Source organism: Microtus ochrogaster, chromosome 4 (genome assembly GCF_000317375.1).
Source record: "Microtus ochrogaster isolate Prairie Vole_2 chromosome 4, MicOch1.0, whole genome shotgun sequence".
NCBI lineage: Eukaryota > Metazoa > Chordata > Mammalia > Rodentia > Cricetidae > Microtus > Microtus ochrogaster.
The window spans coordinates 59,457,278-59,476,331 of NC_022011.1; the positions used below are offsets into that span (position 1 = coordinate 59,457,278).

Below are 19,054 nucleotides of genomic sequence, written 5' to 3' on the forward strand. Positions count from 1 at the left end.
CCTCCTCCTCCTCCTCCTCCTCCTTTCCTCCCCTTTCCTCTTCTTTCTTCTTTTGGTGTATGTGGGCAGGTTGTCACAAGGGTGGGAGGATGTACTTGGGAGAGCTGGAAAGTGAATGTAATCAGGGTACATTATATGAAATTCATAATCAATAAAAATATTATATTGCAAAAAAGGAAATTGCCCTCTAGAAAAGACATGGTTCATCAGGTGACCGGCTGGTATTTTGCATATGCTACCCACTGGACTTAGGTGACTTGCTCTCAGACAAATATTCTACCTTTCCCCTCTGCTACTAGGCCTCAGGTAAACACTCTATCTCTTTTTCCATGTCATTCTCTGGGGTACTCCAACACAGGGGAGTTTCCAGCCAACAACTTTGTCATCTATGTGAAGAATCTACTCTATGCTTGAGTGTGCTTGACCCATGGCTCTGACTAAAAGTTTCCTCAGGTCCATAACAAAGGACTTATGTAGAGGACTTAATACCCACTTTGATCTCTGGGCTGCTTGGGGAGAAATCTAGATATTTGTTTTTGATCTTTCACTCTTTCTTTATGTTCAGGGAAGAATTCATACTGTTACCTTTTCTTCAACTGTCCCCAACCAATAGTGACTTAAACATTAGCCGACTCCTAGGGGCTGTCATGGAACACATGGATTTTCAGGCCAAGTACATTGTTAATGGCGTCATGGTATTTTAAGAAGTATGGATTGAGATCTAAGGGTATTGATTTTTACCTGGGAAGCCTATATTGGTAAATTCTTTTGCTTGGGCTGTGCATTTTCTGAGATTATAATGTTACCACGAATTGGTGAGCAAAGCACCAATTTCATCATATCAAAAACTTAGCTTTGATTATTCATTAGACCTTAATTCAAAATCATCTATATTTTTCTTACTAACTTTGTTGATATCCTATCATTTGGTATTTAACATTACTTTTAATAAGTTTATGTGCTTGCATGTCACATCAGTAGAAAGAGGTTTCTGAATTTTCTTTCTGAGGAAAATTTAGGTTGTTTTTATCCATATTTATGCTAATAATCAAGCAAAAAATAGCCCCTAATTCTTATATATCTTTGTAATAGAAATAAAATATTCAATCTTTGGTTATTATCTTTATTTTTCGTTGAAAACATGAAATTATCTATAGAGAAGTTTGGACAAAGATGCTACATTTTAGTCTATTATAAGAGGTATGTAAAATGTCAAAAGATGAGGAAAATGGAGGGACTACTTTATAAATTTCCACTCATCACATATGTGACAGGTTTGAGTCAATCAATTTAAGAAGTTACCAGTCCACTGATGAAACCATTTGAAGAAAATGTGCTGTTTGATGTTACAGAAGCCAAAAGTTGAATAAAATCGTCATCTGTTTTTGATTTTAATTCACTATTTCAGAAGTATTTACTGTGCATTAAAAAAATCCTTTACCCTTTCAAATCTTTTGGACAACCTGGAAAAATTCAAAACAGTTTAACATGGAGTTGTAAAAGCACATTCCCAGCTGAATTACCATATCCATACTATTTATGAACTTTAAATTTGAATAGAAATTATCATCGTCCTGTTTAAGTAGCTGCTGATTTTAAGCACAAGCTGAAAAAGAAAATTTGAAAAGTAAAAACTATTATAAAGAAAAAATTGTTGAAGAATAAAATGTATGGTATTATTTGAGAAGTATTTTATGTTTTGGACAAAGGTCAGGACGAGTGCTATTTTGTTACACTAGAGACATAAGAAAGAATATTCGAGTTTTGAGAAACTAAAGGATTTCAGACTGTCCATAAGAAAATGTTGCTGAATTAAGAGTAAGAGACCTTTTTTAATTCAGCTCCTCCCAAGGTTGGGAATCTTTCCCTTGAAATGAGCATGAAATTGCTGTCCCCCTTTTCACTCTTTAAAACATCCTTCTGGCCTGGTGCTGTCTTTTAAAAAACATCGAGCTCTTGCCAGGCCTTCTTCAGATTGTCTGACTTCACTCCAGTCATTCCTTCCACGTGGATAGACTCTGCTTTTGACAATTCTAATTTCTTCTTCTCTTTGGCTATGGAATCTCACACTATGCCATAGACAGAATGCTAGTGGTGCCTTGGGATATCCTTAAGGAATGGTCAAAAATATTCTGAACGCCACCATTCCTTGTCAAAGATCTCTAGATAGACACGGGCAGGGAGTTCCTATCTGTGTGTTCCTTTAAAACCATTGCCCTCCACTGGTTTTCATTAAAAAATTCAGAGAATGAAATGTAAGAGGCAACAATCCTCAGGCTTTCTTGGGTTGTTTCTGGGAGGGTTTTTATGCAGCTTCATCCAGGCAGCTGGCTTGGGAAGTGCCAAGGAAGTGCGACAAGGGTGTTGAGAGTCCCTCAACGGGATCCCTGCAATTTCTAGAAAAGAAAGAGTTCTGCAAACAGGAGACATGATTACCTAGACTTAATTAGCAGTTCAAAGTATCGGGAAGGACTTATCATGGTAGGACGCATGTTTCTTGTTCTTTAACGAGTAAATGAGCCATCCTCGGGCACGAGCGCATATCAGAAGCACATGGCGACGAAGAAGCTTGGTGGTGGCAGTTCTGATCAAAGTTTTCAAAACTGACTCCAAGCATTTGATGAAGAAGATTAACATGGAGACAATTTACCAAATAAATACAGCATAAAGAGCCAAGAGACCTTCGAAGGGACTTCAAGGCTCCAGCTTGCCCACATAAAGAATATCACTAAACAGCAAGGAAACAAAGACCAGAAGAAGGATCTCGTGCACGGAGCAGGGAGAGTAACTGAACCGCCGATTGATGATATTTTTGTTCTATCTTTTAATATACACACCAGAAGATGTTTTCCGCTTTTAAATTCAAAACAAAGCAATGCATTTGACCTGAGTTCTAACTGTGCAACTCTCCTAAGCCTTCTAAAAAGATTTCTGGACCAGAATTGGTTAATTAGTGCTTTGTGTTGTACTGTGTTACATATGACCTAACCAGAGATAAAAAGGTTTAAAGGTCTCTTGTAACCCTGCAATGCCATTTGTAACACAAAAATAACCCCCTTTCATTACTGGCATGCCACTGTAGCACGCAGGTTATTTTTTCCCTTCACTGCAATAAGGGCAGCTTTCGCATCAGAAGAATTCTTGGCAAATTAATGCACTACCTCTTGGGCTAATTAAATTAGAAAGGATCAAAAATACAGAGCGGCTTTTGTGGTGGACACAATGTCGTGCTTCATGCGTCTTGCTCAGAGAGGAATTTCTGCCATTTAGCCCCCTTTGCCTCTAGCAGTGTTCTGGACTCTCCAAAACAGTCAAGTTCCTAATTTGCCTCAATGAGAGAGAATTATTAACTGATAATAAGAAAAGGAGCATTCACAGCTCCAGGCTGGGCTGTATGGAAAGGGGTGATCTACCCAGCACCTGAAGCGCATGCAATTTTTATTAATTCCTGCCTCAAACAATGTATTCAGGAGTAAAATTGCTGTGCAGATGACAAAAACAATTACGCCTTTGATACGTCCATTCTGAAAATGTGAACTACATTAGCTCACGTACAATCGGATTAAACAATCCAGGCACTGGCTCACCTTTCCCGAAATCCAGTTTGGATGGCAGCAAGTGTGTTTTATGTTGAGAAGTTGTCGCTGCCACTTAGACTGATCGTTCTATTGAAATCGCCGAGTGCACAAGTAATTTTGACAATAATTAATATTGTTCTCTCTATACTGTGGCCCTTTGTTTGGAGGGTGACACTGTCAATGGTATTGCTATCTCCGTGGGCACCAGGCCCAGAATGAGAGACAGGAGCTTCTGCAATCAATCCTGGCTTGATTATTTGTTCTCCAGACTTTCTGGGACTCACTGTTCTTTATCGAGTCTTTCGTTTATGTGCCCATTTCTTTGGTTTTGGGGTATTGTGGTAGTTTTGATTAAAACAAGATAGCATCGTTTCTACTTCCTGCATCATTAAGGCAGCGGGTGTGGGGTGGGGTGGGTGGGCTATGGTTTCCAGGCATTTAGAATCACCACAACAGAGCTTCCCAAATGATTTCTGCTGAGTTTCTTCTGTGCTTATTTGGGGGGAAAACTACAGTAGACAATCAGTTTGTTATATTTATTTGCAGCTCTCCTTTCTCTGTTATTAGTGGGTACTAGGAGAAACTGCTCTAAATTGGAAGTATCTATTTTGATCTCATTGTTCATTTTAAAATGTAGTGGTAAGTTTAGACTTGAACTTTCTTCACTCTTTCTAGTCCACATTCCCTTATTAAATATTCATCTCATCTATTCAGAGTCTTCCAGGATGAGTCCATGTCACAATTTTCTGTTCAAGTCACTAGACTTTAATTCATGGGTTTCAAGATTCACAATTCTTACATACTGGAAAAATCTTGGTCGACTCTCTGTAATTTTATTCACGCGTGATCTTTTAATTACTCAAGGATTGATATCATGTACTATGCTTTCTTTTATTGCCCATAGCATCTAACTTGGCATACTGAAGATACTCATTAAAAATCGTCTTGTTTTGCCAATTGGTTTCTTTAATGGGTACCAGGGATCAGTTCTTTTGGCAACATTAAATGTTTGTTTAAAAAGATGTATAGATGCTCATATGTAGCTGGAAAGTAGTTAAAGTCAGGACACAAAGAGAAAATTATATTAGAGAAAATAACTGTGAGAAGGCTTTATTAGGAAGGTAACACACATTGTAGACTATAGATTCTATTTCTTTATGTGGCCCAAATGACAAGATTTCCTTCTAATATTGGCATAGACGGATTTCTTTTCTGTTCATTTCATTGAAACTAAGGTGGTTGGCTTGTATTTAGGGCTATGTAATAGAGAAGATTTGCTTTTTTTCTGTCCACACTGAAGTCTCCCTCAGTGCTGGAAGCAGTTCATAGGAGAGCTGTGTGAACTGGGACTGGATGAAGGAAGAGGGGTCCAATGTCGCTTTCACATCCATTTTGTAGAATACAGGCACAACTGCTTGGCTACATGAATAGAATTTTTCCTTTGTATTTATTTGCTTGGTAAATTTATGTATATCTGTGATCACAGAACTTAAGTGAACAGCAGGATGTGGCTCCACTGTGAAGTTGTTCTCTTGTTCCAAGCAAATCTGGCCATTTGAAGGTGTGTTCAATACATGGATTTAGGAGTTCAGCGTTAGCTCTGATTTTTATGTGGGAGCTCTTCTCACCCTTTTGTCCTCTTTCTGACAAGTTTCATGTTGTGGAAAAGGCACATTTGATGTACAATCCTTTCTATGGAAAGCATGTTACTCCTGAAAAATCCTCATGGTGTCAAGGAAAGTGAAGTTTGGGGAGATGGAAATCTGCCGCATCAGGATAAAACACCATGGGCTTTCTTGATGTCTTCAAGAAGTTTGGTATAAGCCAGGCGGTGGTGGCACATGCCTTTAATCCCAGCACCTGGGAGGCAGAGGCAGGCGGATCTCTGTGAGTTCGAGGTCAGCCTGGTCTACAAGAGCTAGTTCCAGGACAGGTGCCAAAGCCACAGAGAAACCCTGTCTTCGAAAAAAAAAAAAGAAGTTCTGTAGAATGAATTCATAGTTCTGCAACACACACACACACACACATACACACACATGCATGGGTACACACACACAGATGCAGGGGTGTTCTCTTTGTTAAATAGTATTATGATTTACAGAACTGTGCATGCACACATACACATGCATGGGCATGCACACACACACACAGATTTAGGGGTGTTATCTTTGTTAAACAGCATTATGATTTGTCTTCACAGAAACAAGCTGGCATCCTGTTATTTGGCAAACACTGGGGTAGGAAGAACTATACACAGTTACTAGAAACTGCCTCATTTTCAGAAAACTAGACTTCCAGATGTTTGATTTGCACGAGTTATGAAAGTCTTTACCTGGGAGATGATTTCCAGGAACTCAGGGTTCGAAAAGCACAAAATAGCATTGATAAATAGAAAATTTCTGAACGAACTCTTCAGTATCTTTTATGAAATAGAGGAAATATTTTTCATAACACACTTTCAGATAGTTGAGATTTGTCTACACTTTCTCATCTTTGCATGACTGTTGTATGTGAAACACATACACTTTTATACCTTTGTCCTTTTAACAGTGGAATGTGAATTCTGTCTTGAGCTTTAATATTGACAAGGTGGACTATATGAAAGACATTATTCCAAAGGAGAGTGGCAACACCCCACAGTGTTTCTGCAAACTCCTTTTGTCCACCAGTGCTTTTAAGCATCTACTTCCCTGGACATATATAGGATACAATGAAAGAGAACATGTCTTTCTGGTACAAGAATGCCATGCTTAAAAATATCATCTGTATGTGCTTTATTTTTATTCCAACCATACGTGCTTTTATAAGTATTTGAAAAGAAGCTATTTTAAAGATTTGACATAGACACAAGGGGATATGAGTCCAGCAGCCTGAGGGTAACAGTATCTCACAAACTAATGATTCATGTGGGGGCTATGTGTCTATTTGTATTGTCATTTGTTTAGGGGAGGGGTTGGTAGAGAAGGAAAGTAGTATGTAGTGTTCAACCTAAATACCAGTGGTTTTTTTGGGTTTTTCGAGACAGGGTTTCTCTGTTGTTTTTTGGAGCCTGTCCTGGAACTAGCTCTTGTAGACCAGGCTGGTCTCAAACTCACAGAGATCCGCCTGCCTCTGCCTCCCAAGTGCTGGGATTAAAGGCGTGTGCCACCACCTCCCGGCAATACCAGTGGTTTTTGAAGAAAGGAAGGTTCCCTGGATGTTGTCCTTGTTTAACTGAAAGGGATTATCATGTAACTACTCTCACTGATTCCCATTCTTAGGATGACCTGACACTGTTGACACACTTCCTCTCATCCTACAAGAAGGAAGGAGTGGGTTTTTTTGTTTATTATATAGATAGGGAAGTAGTTTATTTTTTGATAAAATGTGTTAAAAAGAAAAATCATTTTTGATGTGGTTCCTGGGTGACATGGTGTTTGATTGCCATAGGTGATCCTGGATCCCTCCGGAATCCTTTCCCATGCAAATAAATGATGATGACTTGAAAGAAACCAGAAAACATGCATATGTATCTCCATCATAAAGGCAGAATTCAGAGACCAGTTTCTGACTTTAAAGGAGTAATCGCAGCATCTTGGAGAGTTACATGTGACAACATGAAACTAAACTTGCACTGGGAGCATCATCAGTAAAGCCAGAACTATGGTATATAAGCAAAGGCTAGGACGAAGAGATGAGAAATGCTATTATTAAGCCATCAAACCAGTGAGATATTTTTATCCATATTTCTTCTTCACATAGTGTACCAGAAAATTAGTTTTCTAAGAGATGGTGTGTGAAATAAAACAGTTGACTCTATTTCTGTGTGTCTTCCTAGAATCCAGAAAAAAGGTCACACTAGCCAAGCATGTAGACTTCTTCTTCAATTTTTTTAACATTGTCACAAACTTGCAAGAACGGCAGAGAAAATAGAACTTTTCAGACACCACTTATTCTCTGTAAGCGAATGCGAGATGCCCGAACAAAGATTAAAAAGAAGTATTTGAAGATATTAATTGAAAAATTGTTATTTCGTAAAATGCAGGGGCAAAAATAAATTAAAGCAGCTGTATTCCGCTCTCTCTTTCCTACGTTTACCCACCCATCCATGTCTTGCCTTTTACAATTACAAAGAAAAGAAGGAGAAAACTATTTCCAGGTGTCTTCACTCAGTTTCTTTGTTTCATAAATACCGAGATATGACTTTACTACTGACAGGGCACAGAGAAAGGGCTTCTCATCTGTTCTGATACTCAGTTACAAACATAGTCACAAAATAGTGTAAAATAGTTCTTTTGAGTTCCAGATTTGTGACTACAAAATAAATAAATAAATAAATAAATAAATAAAAACCGGGTGTTTCTTTCTCCCTTTGCTTGGAAATCAAGTCCACCCTGTCTCAACCACATAAATAGAACAATTTTCCCTCTGTGAGCTGCTTGATGAGCCTGTGGCCAGATTCATAGAAATGTCATAAAAACAGAGCACAGAATGGATTATTTTATGATTAAGATCTGTATGGATCTTTGTACGAATGCAACGTGCTTTGGCAGGCTTCGGCTGCACGCACACTAGTTTTAGTGTGTGTGGTGGAAAAAAAATGGCCCGCCACACTGTCACTTTAATGTCTTGCTGAAAAGGAACAAAAATCACTGGCCTCCACCAAAGGTTACGGCAATTGTACAAAGGTTTGGTCTGCTAACCAGTACAGTGTGTGTTCTATTTCTCACTGTGATGGGAATGAGAAAAGACTCAATAAAGTGCCACAATATTTCTCACTGCTTTGTCATGCACTGACACACTGACAGCTAATTGTAATTGCAAGGTGAAACTTTCCTGTTCTCTAATTTATGTAATAAGATTCCATTTCTCCGGTATCTCCGTGTCACTGAGATGAAACCTTCCTTTCTTTGTTTTTTTTTTTTTCTCTTTAGTGAATCTTTGGGGGGGGGGAGAGGCTTCATTCAGATTTATTTATTTATTTTTTTGAAACACCAGACAAGCTGCTATCAGTATGTGGATGCCAAGATGGTCCTTTAATAAAGATAGTGGTTTAAGAATTTCAACCAAAGGATTAATGTATTAAAGTGAATAATAGCACCCAGGCAGTCGTGAAGATGACGATCAGAGCTGGTGAAAGGAAGATTATTGATCATCTGCCTCTATCAGCTACAAACAGGAAGGATGAAAACAAAAGGGAGGAAAAGGAGATTAAAGAAACAAAATATAGTTTGGTATGCCAGCTGATTCTGTTGCTAATTATAAATCTTTGGCAAGAATCCTTTGGCCATACAGTAACACTCCGCTTATCTCCTGGTCAGTTTTCTAGCAATCTTCAGCAGTCATACACAACAATGGCACTGACATTGTATCTCTCACAGATGGGGAAAAAAAACCTCCTATGCTAGAGATATTTAAACACTGCTCTTGGAAAGTTTATTAATTTTGTATGCAACTTAAGATTGCTTCTGTGGTACATCTTCTTGTCTGACGTTTCAAGCTACTTTGAGTCCTTCTCCAGGCTGCATTGGGATGGCAGTCAAAAATGCACGGTGGAGAAGAGGATGGCTGTGCAGTTCAGCACGCTATAAAACATTAATAAACAGATATGAATAACTCTTAATTGCCGATAGTTTTTTAAAGAAAAAAACTGTTTGTCTCGTGTCCTTAGTTGTGAAATCCAAAATGTTTCTGGGGTGGAGTTCTTCAACCCCGGCCTAGACGGATACCTGGGATGGGAGATGGAGTTTCAGGAAGGCTTGAGGGGATGGAAGGGAAAGGTCAATCAGAAACAATGTGATTGAAACAGTAAATATACCTCAAAAACATAGACAGTCCCAAAGGCTATGAGTTTGGGCACTGTTGTAGGCTATGGGAGCGAATGGTACTATTTGATCAGCAGAGGTAGAATGTCATAGCTACTTTGTGGTATGCGGAGGACCAAGAAAGCCACCCAGATTCTTGCCTTGTTTGACTATATAAATGGCAGTGTCATGGATGAAGTGGGCAAGCGAGACAGTGAACTGAGAGTGGAGACGGTGGAACATTTGGAGTGCTGTTTCTATGCGCATCCGGCAGATGACTGAGCACAAAGGAGCATCGGAGAGATTTGGACACAACTAAGAAGAGTTCAAGGCAGTAGTTAAAGAAAGAGCGTGAGTGGGGTTGTTAATAGAGACGATGTAAGGAGGTAAGGAATGAGAAATAAGAACAGATCCTTGGAATTTATTTCAGTGGGAAAAAGAGAGGTGGTCTGAAAAGTCGCAGTTGGAAACATAAGGAAGAAAGAAGAACATATCCTTCAGCATTGTGGGGAAGGAAGGGTACAGAAGGAATGGAGGAAGAGGCAAAATCAAACACTGAGAATCAGTTACCCTTATACTAATGTTGCCAGACATTATGTGAGGGTGATCCCCTCACCCTCACTATGTGGAGGAAAGAACGGGCATGCGGATGGGGCCAGATGATGTGTTCGAATTTGCAGTTAGCAGATAAACTGCTAGTCCAGCTCAGACATTCTTCTGTGCTGCTTGAGGGTCTAGGTGAGTAGCTAGCTGGCTTTCTCTCTGTCAGTCCTTCCCATCTTCACACCAGGAACCAAGAATGAAAAGAATCCATAAATCAGTGTCAAGAGAACTCTATTTTGTAGAAATCATCACACTGCTTTTGTTAAGCCAGTATTTTATAAAGAGGTAAAATTTAATAATTGATTGTGAACCGTCATTACCAATGTGGGTTTAGCAATATCAGCCAACACTGCACATTTATGTTTCTGACATGTGGAAAAATATTTTGAGTAACCTCTTAATTTTTTAAGCGGTAATGATGTAAAACTAAATTCTCAAAAAAGTCATGATGTTTTACCTTAGTTTTCAAGAGCGTATGCTTTATCACCTTTGCTATTTCAATCTCAAATAGGACTAAACCTTCTTATTCAGACAAAAATGAGCCACACACAGCACATAGGTTGTAGTCCATGTTTTGAATCTTGCATATTGATGTGGGCCCTTTTCCTTGATTCACTCAACGTGTCCCACTCACATTTTATTTGTGATTATGATTCTGCCATTAAATCCCACAGGGTGGTGTGAAGATATACGGTTTATGTCACATGTGACGTTTTCTCCTTTCTCTGAGACCAGTATTCATCTAATTGGGGTCCCTCCCAGATTTTTAGTTTTCTCACAATTTCGTCAATTTCTCTCCTCTAAAGTTCTCTTTTACTAGCTTCTCCATTCTTGTTCATCCCATTATGCAGTACAATGCATGTTTTATAACTTCTAACTATGATAATTCTATGTATTCTCACTAAGTGGAGTAGTTCTCAATGTATAAATTCAAGAATTTATATGAATTCTCAGCTCTTAGTTGTGTTGTTTCTGTCAGCAATTTTCCCTTTTCCTGTTGTGTGTGTATCTGTTATTAGGTGAGGAACTGTTCGGAGACCAAGATGAGGACAGCAAGAATCAGCAGCGGATTGTCAGACCTATTAATAATGCAGAAATGGATCATCACCACGCCAGGCTACCAATGAGATGGACAGTGCTTCTTAGGAGAAACCTTAGATGAGCCCACTGAAGCATGAATATTAACTTTAACTAGAATTCTAAACTGTTCTTTTTTCTTTTTTTTTCAGTTTAGATGCTTTAATAGCATGTTTGATTAGTGCCCCAGCTAGAACAACATTGTGACTGTTTGAGGTTGAAGGGGTGGTCGACCCTCCAACCGCTGAGACCTAGGCACCGTTAGTTCTCATTGAGTTCTGACGTCTCTTCATCCACAGATCTGGGGTCTCCGAAGAGTTCATGGAGCTGCTCGTTGTTCTCTACCACTTGATACACGTGTTCTGGGGTGATGCGCTTCCTGCCGTTGGTGTGGGCCTCCTCGCCAGCCAGATCAAGGATGTTAGATGCAATGTACTCGAGCACACCGGCTAGGAATACTGGTGCAGAAGAGCTCAGGCGGCGGGAATACTTGCCCTCTCGCAGGTAGTGGTCTACCCGGCTAACAGGAAATTGAAGCTCTGCTCTGGTGGAGCGGGAGATGTTGCGTCTGCTGGAGATTTTGTTTCTGCAGGAGGTGTTGCCTTTGCAGGAGATGTTTCCTCTGGATCTTCTTCTAGCCATGGTGCTTGTTTGAAGAGACTGGCTGAACTCCACGGCTCTTCTGGCCTGGGTCTCTCACAATAACCAACCCTCTGAACTACACATGTATTTATCTCTTCAGGACAGGTTTCTGTTACAACACAGACTTTATGATGTCACTGGTATCCACTGAGCTCTGATGGTCAGCACAGAAATGCCCATATTAGGAAAGAAACCGCCCACCTTTTCATGTGTGTGTGTTATACATATACATATGCACATGTTGCCTGTGTGTGGGTGCATGTGTGTTTGTGTAAGTGTGTGTGTGTGTGTGTGTGCTGTGTGTGTGTGTGTGTGCGCCCTGAATTTGTTATCTGGAATCATCCTTGATCACTTTTCTGTCTTATTTACTGAGACAAGATCTCTCAATTCAAGTCAGAGCTCACCAATACAGAGAATCTTACTTGCTAGCCACCTTACTTGAGAGATCCTGCCTTAGCCAATTGGTACAATGACTATATGGTAATACTAAGTTTTAAGAGTTCTGTTGATGTGTAGGAGTCACATGAACTGATGAAAAGGGTAAGCATGGGAGTGCATTTCTGTCATTGAACTGGAAATAGCTGTAAAGTGTCTCAGATAAAGTAAATCAGTTAAGTATATTTGTGGATGTGCTCCAAAACGGGGGGAGGGGGGTAAGATGATCTAAAATTGTAAAATTAAAATCCTCAAGGAGATATGAACACCTGTTAAATACTTAACATGTAAATATCTGGCAGATATTAAATGAAATGGCAAATGTGATGAGCAGTTCAAAGAAGAGTAAAAACTACGAACAGGAATACTGATTGGGAACACTAAGGTGACTATATCAATTGAGAGAAAGCTAGAGTCTGATACATAACATAGAGTTTCATCCTCCGGGTAGGAATTTTCCATTGACGCAGAGGTCTTGTCAGAATATAAAATCAATAGGAAGGGTTCCCATCTAAACTGTTTTTAAAAGAAGTATCATCTGACTACATAGAAAGTGAAGGAGGGTCCATATTTGTGGATTGGGAAGAAGGGTCATTTGCCTTGCTCTTACTGGCTCAAGAGTCCTTTTTTTCCTTCCTTCCTTCCTTCCTTCCTTCCTTCCTTCCTTCCTTCCTTCCTTCCTTCCTTCCTTCCTTCCTTCCTCTTTTCTCTCTCTTTCATTCATTTCCTCCCACCCTTCTTTTTCTCCCTCCTGTCTCCTCCTTTCATTCTTCCCTCCTTCTTCTTGCCTCTCTCTACCTCCCTTCATTTCTTTGTTCACAGAGCTATTGTGGAGGTCAGAGAACAGCCTTCTACTATGTCTTGTTCACTGCTAGATGACTCATGATAGTTTCTTTGTCTTCGCTTCTATCTCCTAGTAAGGGCCCTATAGCACCCACCATTATTATTTTTGCCAAATATTCTCAATCTGATTTGTGGGTTACACATGGGATTGGGTAAAGGGGTGCACTGTGAAAAATACATTTAGTAATATGGGAAGCTTTTTACTTCTGGGCTGAATACAGGTGTGTGTTTTTCTATTAGCAAACAAGACAGATACATCTGCCAGAATTCTTATGCTTGAATCAATCTCCACTCAAAGTACTTCTAAAATTTATGAAAATTATTTAATATTTACTGTAAACAAAAATTTAAGTTTAGAATAGTTTTGCAAATTCTGAAAGAGAAATATTACCCTTTTTATTAATCTTTTTAGTATCTTTGATTCATACGATAAGACTTTACAAAAGACCATATAGGTGTTTTCCAATGAAATTATTTTTCATTATTTTGGCTCCCCAAAGCTTCTGATACTCCTTCTCTGCTTCCTCTTCTTCTCACACACTATTTGGAAAGATTAAGATAATTTGGGATAACTCTTTTTGGAGTAGTTAGTCATATTTACCCTAGCTGATTAGACATAATAGGCTTTAGATGTCTATTATTATATAACACCTATAATTATTCATTGATTCATGCTATATTATTCTATTTTTCATAATACATATTACCTATTTACATTTCAATAACCTTTGCCTGGTCAGTATTTACTAAATTTTAATGGAAAGTGTTTGCTATGTTCTGGCAAGCATGTTTTGTCCATGGTAGAAAGAATAACATTGAATATAGTTGGATTGAATACTGTTAACTTAGGAGACAGAAGATTGATGTGCTGTGGGGGGTGGAGTGAGGTGGTGGTGGTGGTGGTGTGGGAGGGCCTGGGCCATGAACTGTGATGTGGAAGGATAAACCAAATAAACTTTTTGTTCCTAAATTGTTTTTGATGATAGTGTTTCATTACAGCAATAGAAATCCTAACCAAGACAATGGTAGACTATTTCTTACTTATCCAGGGGAGAAAGTCTTATGGGGAAGCATTTGAATCTGTACCCAGGATTCAGAGCCCTTGATTTAAAAGTGTCCAGTATAAAGTTGTCATATATTGAATAGTATTTTAGCAATACAAAGTATATACATAGCAACTTACCTAAGGAACTTAAGATAATGTTCACAGTTAAACATGTTGCTTTAAAATAGATATCAAAATGAGTTTGCTTTATATTAACAATGATGAGTGGTTCACAACCCTGGTGCTGTGTTGTGGCCTATTGATGATTTCTTTGCCTCATTTTTATTTTAGTTTTAAATTATTTTATGAATCAGTGTTTAGAGGATGCTATACGTCTTGAGGGGGTTTTAAAAGCATGGTTCCATCAACAGATCAAGAGGTTGACCAAAATGCCAACACATCATGAAATTGTGACTTCATTGCCCATGCTTTGTCTTCTCAGGATAAACCATGAGCTTCAGCTGACACTGGTTCATGTTTAGTGTATAAAATGAATGAACATTAAATTTAAAATTCCCTCAACTTGAAATTTGCTGGGAAAGAAAGATTAAGTAGTTGTACTTGCTAGTTCTATATCAGCTTAACCCAAGCTATAATCCTCTGAGATGAGGAAATCCCAATTGAGAAAATGCCACCATAAACTCAAGCTTCAGGCAAGCTCATAGGATATTTTCTTAATAAGTGACTGATGAGGGTGGGGAAGACCATTGTTTGTGTCAATATCCTTGAACTTGTGGACCTGGGTTCTGTTAGAAGCAAACTGAGCAAGCCATGAAGAACAAGTCAGTAAATGTTGACAGAAGGTTTCTGTCCCACCTGGCTTTTCAGCCATTCAGTCCCAAAGAAACACACAGAGGTCTCCATTAATCACGAACTGGCTGGCCTATTAGCTCAGGTTTCTTATTAACTCTTATATCCTACATTAACCCTGAATTCTTCTTGTCTCTGTCAGCCTCATGGTTTCATACCTTTTATCAGCAAGACATTCTCATCTTGTTTCCTCTGCATTTGGGTTAGGACTGCAGACTGAGTCTTTTCCTCTTCCCAGAATTCTCCTGTTCTCGTTGCCCCACCTATACTTCCTCCCTGGCTACTGGTCAATCAGCATTTTATTAAAGCAATACAACTGACAAATCTTTACAGGATACAATATTATTGTCCCACAGCAAGTAAACAGTACTCCTCCATGGCCTCTCCATCAGTTTTGGCCTCCAGGTTCTTACCAGGTTTGAGTTACTACCTTGGTTTCTCTCAATTGACTGTGATAGTAAGCTAAATACATCTCTTCCTCCTCCCCAAGTGCTTTCGGTCATTTTTCATCACATTAACGGTAACCCTAACTAAGACAGTAGTAAATAGATTAAAAATGTACATTTTTAAGATTTTACTACAGGTTAAACAACCAACCAGGTTTGTCTTCAGTTACATCATTTACTCTTACATGTATGTAATATCAAGAAGATTAGGTAGATTAAGTAGAAAATACAAATAAGTGTTCCTGTCTCTTTACACTGTGAAAAAGCTTTGATTAATATGCTGAGTGGTGTTATATAAAATAAAAATATTGAATGGTACCTATGATTTAGGTTGGATTAATATCCTGAAGTTATATTTTTAATCACAATTGGGGACATGAATTATTTTGTACATAATAATTATCTACTAGATTTTCAACTGCTATGACCAGTTAATTAGAAAATTTCTTAGATGGTAGAAAAGAAGACAAATTGTTTCAGTTTTGTTGAATTTGTTTCAGTAACTTTGAAGGTTACATATTTTCTAATGTAGGTTGTGTTACTCCATGTTCATATTGATTGTGTTGTTTAGAAAGTATTTTGAATGCCATATAGGTTTATATGGCATATATACATTCTATAATAATATATATTTCTACCCTAGGACCAGAAATTGGCATAGAAGGCTCTAAGCATGTTCACAGTGGTCTGGGTCTTATTAATAATGCTTAGTGTTATTTTGAAGTTCTTTAAAAGTTATTGTTTCCCAGTGAATGGCATTGAAAGATGATGACCTCAGTACTTCAAATATTAATTGCTTTAGTGTAGTACAAGGGAGACATTATACCTGTTTTTTAGAAAGAGGAAGTTGAAGTGTTATAAAGATCATATGTATTGTAACTTCAGGAGTCATCCTAGGTTAGTCTGATGTGAAAGAGTTCTTAATATACTATAAAGTCTATGCTATAGCTGCAAAGCCCTAACTTCTGATGAATTTTAGAGCCTCTTAACTCATTGGCTACTGTTGGAGTTGATATAAGATGTCTCCCATAAGTCTTGGACATGTGATTACTAGGTTCCAGTTATTGTCATGTTTGGAGAGACTTAGGAGGTGTGGCTTTAATGTAGGAAAACATGCTGGGGGCAGGCTTTGAGGTTTCAAAAGCCATCTACACAACATCCCCAATTTGTTTTCTTTGTTACTTGTTTGTATTTTGAGATGTAAGCTTTTGACTCTTTCTGCTGTCATGCTTCTGACTGGTCATTTTGGACCATAACTCTCTGGAACGTTAGTTCTCTAATAAATCCTTCTCTACATTTTGTGTGATTATTAAAACTATTTATTTTTTATTTTGTGTGTATGAGTGTTCACTTGCATGTCTCTATGTGCACCACATACATGTCTGGAGTCCACAGAGGCCAAAGGAGAGTATCAGATCCCCTGGCGCTAGAGTTAAAGATGGTTGTGAGCTGTCATGTGAGTTATGAGATCCAAATATGACATCTCTACAACAGCAGCTTGTGCTATTAACTATTGAACTGTCTTTCCAATCATTGCTTTATGACTATTTTTATGGAATTTTCATTATTAAATTAATTGTGCAGAAAAAACAATTTTATTGTGTTATTTTCCAATAAGTTTATCTCTTATTTTGATCATACCCATCCACTGTTAGCCTGACTTTTGTCATACTATATCCTTTTCCATGATTACCTTTATTTTCTCAAATTGCTTACAGTATTACATCTTTTTTACCCATCTAATTTAGTTTTAGAATATGGGTTAACTGTGAAATGCTTTTCTTTTTGCATCTGTATGGTTTATTGTTGGGGAATAGAATATTTGTTTAACTAAGTAGAGATGTATTGCATTTGTTTGTGTTGCAGGGTATTTGTTTAACTATGTAAAGATGTGTTGCTGTTTTACCTTACCTGCTTAAGGAACCTGATTGGTCTAATAAAAAGCTGAATGGCCAACAGCTAGGCAGAGGATGGATGAGTGGGGCTGGCAGGAAGAGAGAAAAGGGGCCAGCCAGCCAGACATGGAGGAAGCAAGAAAACAGGATGGACAGTACACAGATAAGGGGAGGCATAGAGATGAATAGAAATGGGCTAATTTAAGCTAAAAATGAAAAGACCTAGCTAGAAAAAAGCTTAAGCTAAGGTCAAGTATTCATAATTAGTAAGTCTCCATGTCATGATTTGGGGGCTGGCAGTCCAAGAAAGCTTGCCACACTCATCTTGAAAACATATGTAATATGATTACAAGTTTAATTATTATAGATGTATAACCTGTATTTCCTAATTATAAATTACATTTTTAAATGATTGAATAGGTATAATACCTTAAACAAGAGTAGAAACTTATAACAAAAATAACCGTAAATTTGTACCAATATACAAAAGTGTCTAAAACAAGAGTAGAGACATATATAGAATATGTTCTAACAAAAGTAACCTTGAATTTGTATCAATATATAAAAATCCATACATTTGTATGTAACTAATAGTAATTAATAATTGCTTTTTAGTTTAAAGTAGATTCGATGATTTAATCCTTTATTCTCTTCTTTCCCCCTTTTCTTCAGTTAACATCATGTCTAGTGCTATTCAGTTTTCTGTAAGTAACATGATCTTACTTGTTTCCTTATGGCCAAGAAATACTTCACTGTATACATACAATATTTTCTTTATCCATTCATCTATTGGTGGGTCCTCAGACTGATTCTACAACTTGCTTATTGTGAGTAATACCATGTTAAATGTAAGTATGCAGGTATTTCTATTGTACGCAGCTTTGGATTCTTTCAAGAATATGCCAAGGAGTAGAATACCTACATCTCACTGTATTTCACTGTTTCATTTACTTTTAATGGTCGTGATAAACATTGAACAAAAAAAATCACTTCTCACAGCTCATATTCCATCACTGGGAGAAGCCAAAGTTTCTGTTCAAGGCAGGAACTGAAATAGCAGCCACAGCGGAGTGCTGGCTTATTGGCATACTCCTCATCGGTAGGTTCAGCTTCCTTGCTTGTATACCCACAATTACCTGCCTAGGTGTGGCACCACCTACTGTGTCCTGCCTTCCATCAATCATTAGTCAAGAAAATGCCTCCCAGACTTGCCTGTATGATCTGATGGAGGGATTCTTCAGTTGAGGTTCTGTCTTCACAGGTGACTTTTGTTGTGTGAAGTTGACTGAAACTAACCAGGACGTTCCATCTTGAGTTTGTCACGGTACTTATTTCTCTGCTACATAGACTAATTAACATTCACATCTACAGCTTTCAAAAGTTCCTTTTGAGGAGGCTTAGTAAGGATATAGGTGGAAGAGAAAAGTGGAAGCAGGCTTCCTGAAAGAGCAGCTTCTTGTTTTCAGAAGACATTGGGGGAAAAATGGCAGGAAGGCATGGGGTCTGTATCTAAAGAGGACACTGGAGCAAAAGGGAGGAGGACTCTGGGAACCTACAAAATACGCAAGCCAGCATCCATCTATTGAACTCCAAGTCTTAGGACCCTCCCACCCCAAAGGGATGAAGTATACACTCATTTTCTCTGAAGCTTGGTCTTCCGTCTTTCTTGAATGTCCAGTTCTCAGTCCTCTAGACAACTCCCAGTACCTCTTACACCTGTGGTGCATCCTTGCCAGATTTGTTACTTTTTGTTGATTTTTGGTGGTAGCCATTGGGAGTATGTGTGGGAGAACTTCAGTGTAACTGCTTTTTATTGGTATGTGGTGTTGCTAAATAGCCTAGGTCAGCCTGGAATTCATTATATAACCCCGGATACCTTCAACATACCCTCACACTA

At 38.3% G+C, this 19,054-nt stretch overlaps 1 protein-coding gene across 1 annotated transcript; it reads right to left on the bottom strand.

The window, feature by feature from the left end:
- Nucleotides 1-11,174: 11,174 nt before the first annotated feature.
- On the bottom strand, nt 11,175-11,793 carry LOC101989054 (histone H2A-Bbd type 1-like). Its single transcript, XM_005346387.3, has one exon. The coding sequence runs from the start codon at nt 11,681-11,683 to the stop codon at nt 11,303-11,305; it is 381 nt and encodes a 126-aa protein (XP_005346444.1). The 5' UTR covers nt 11,684-11,793; the 3' UTR covers nt 11,175-11,302.
- Nucleotides 11,794-19,054: the final 7,261 nt, after the last annotated feature.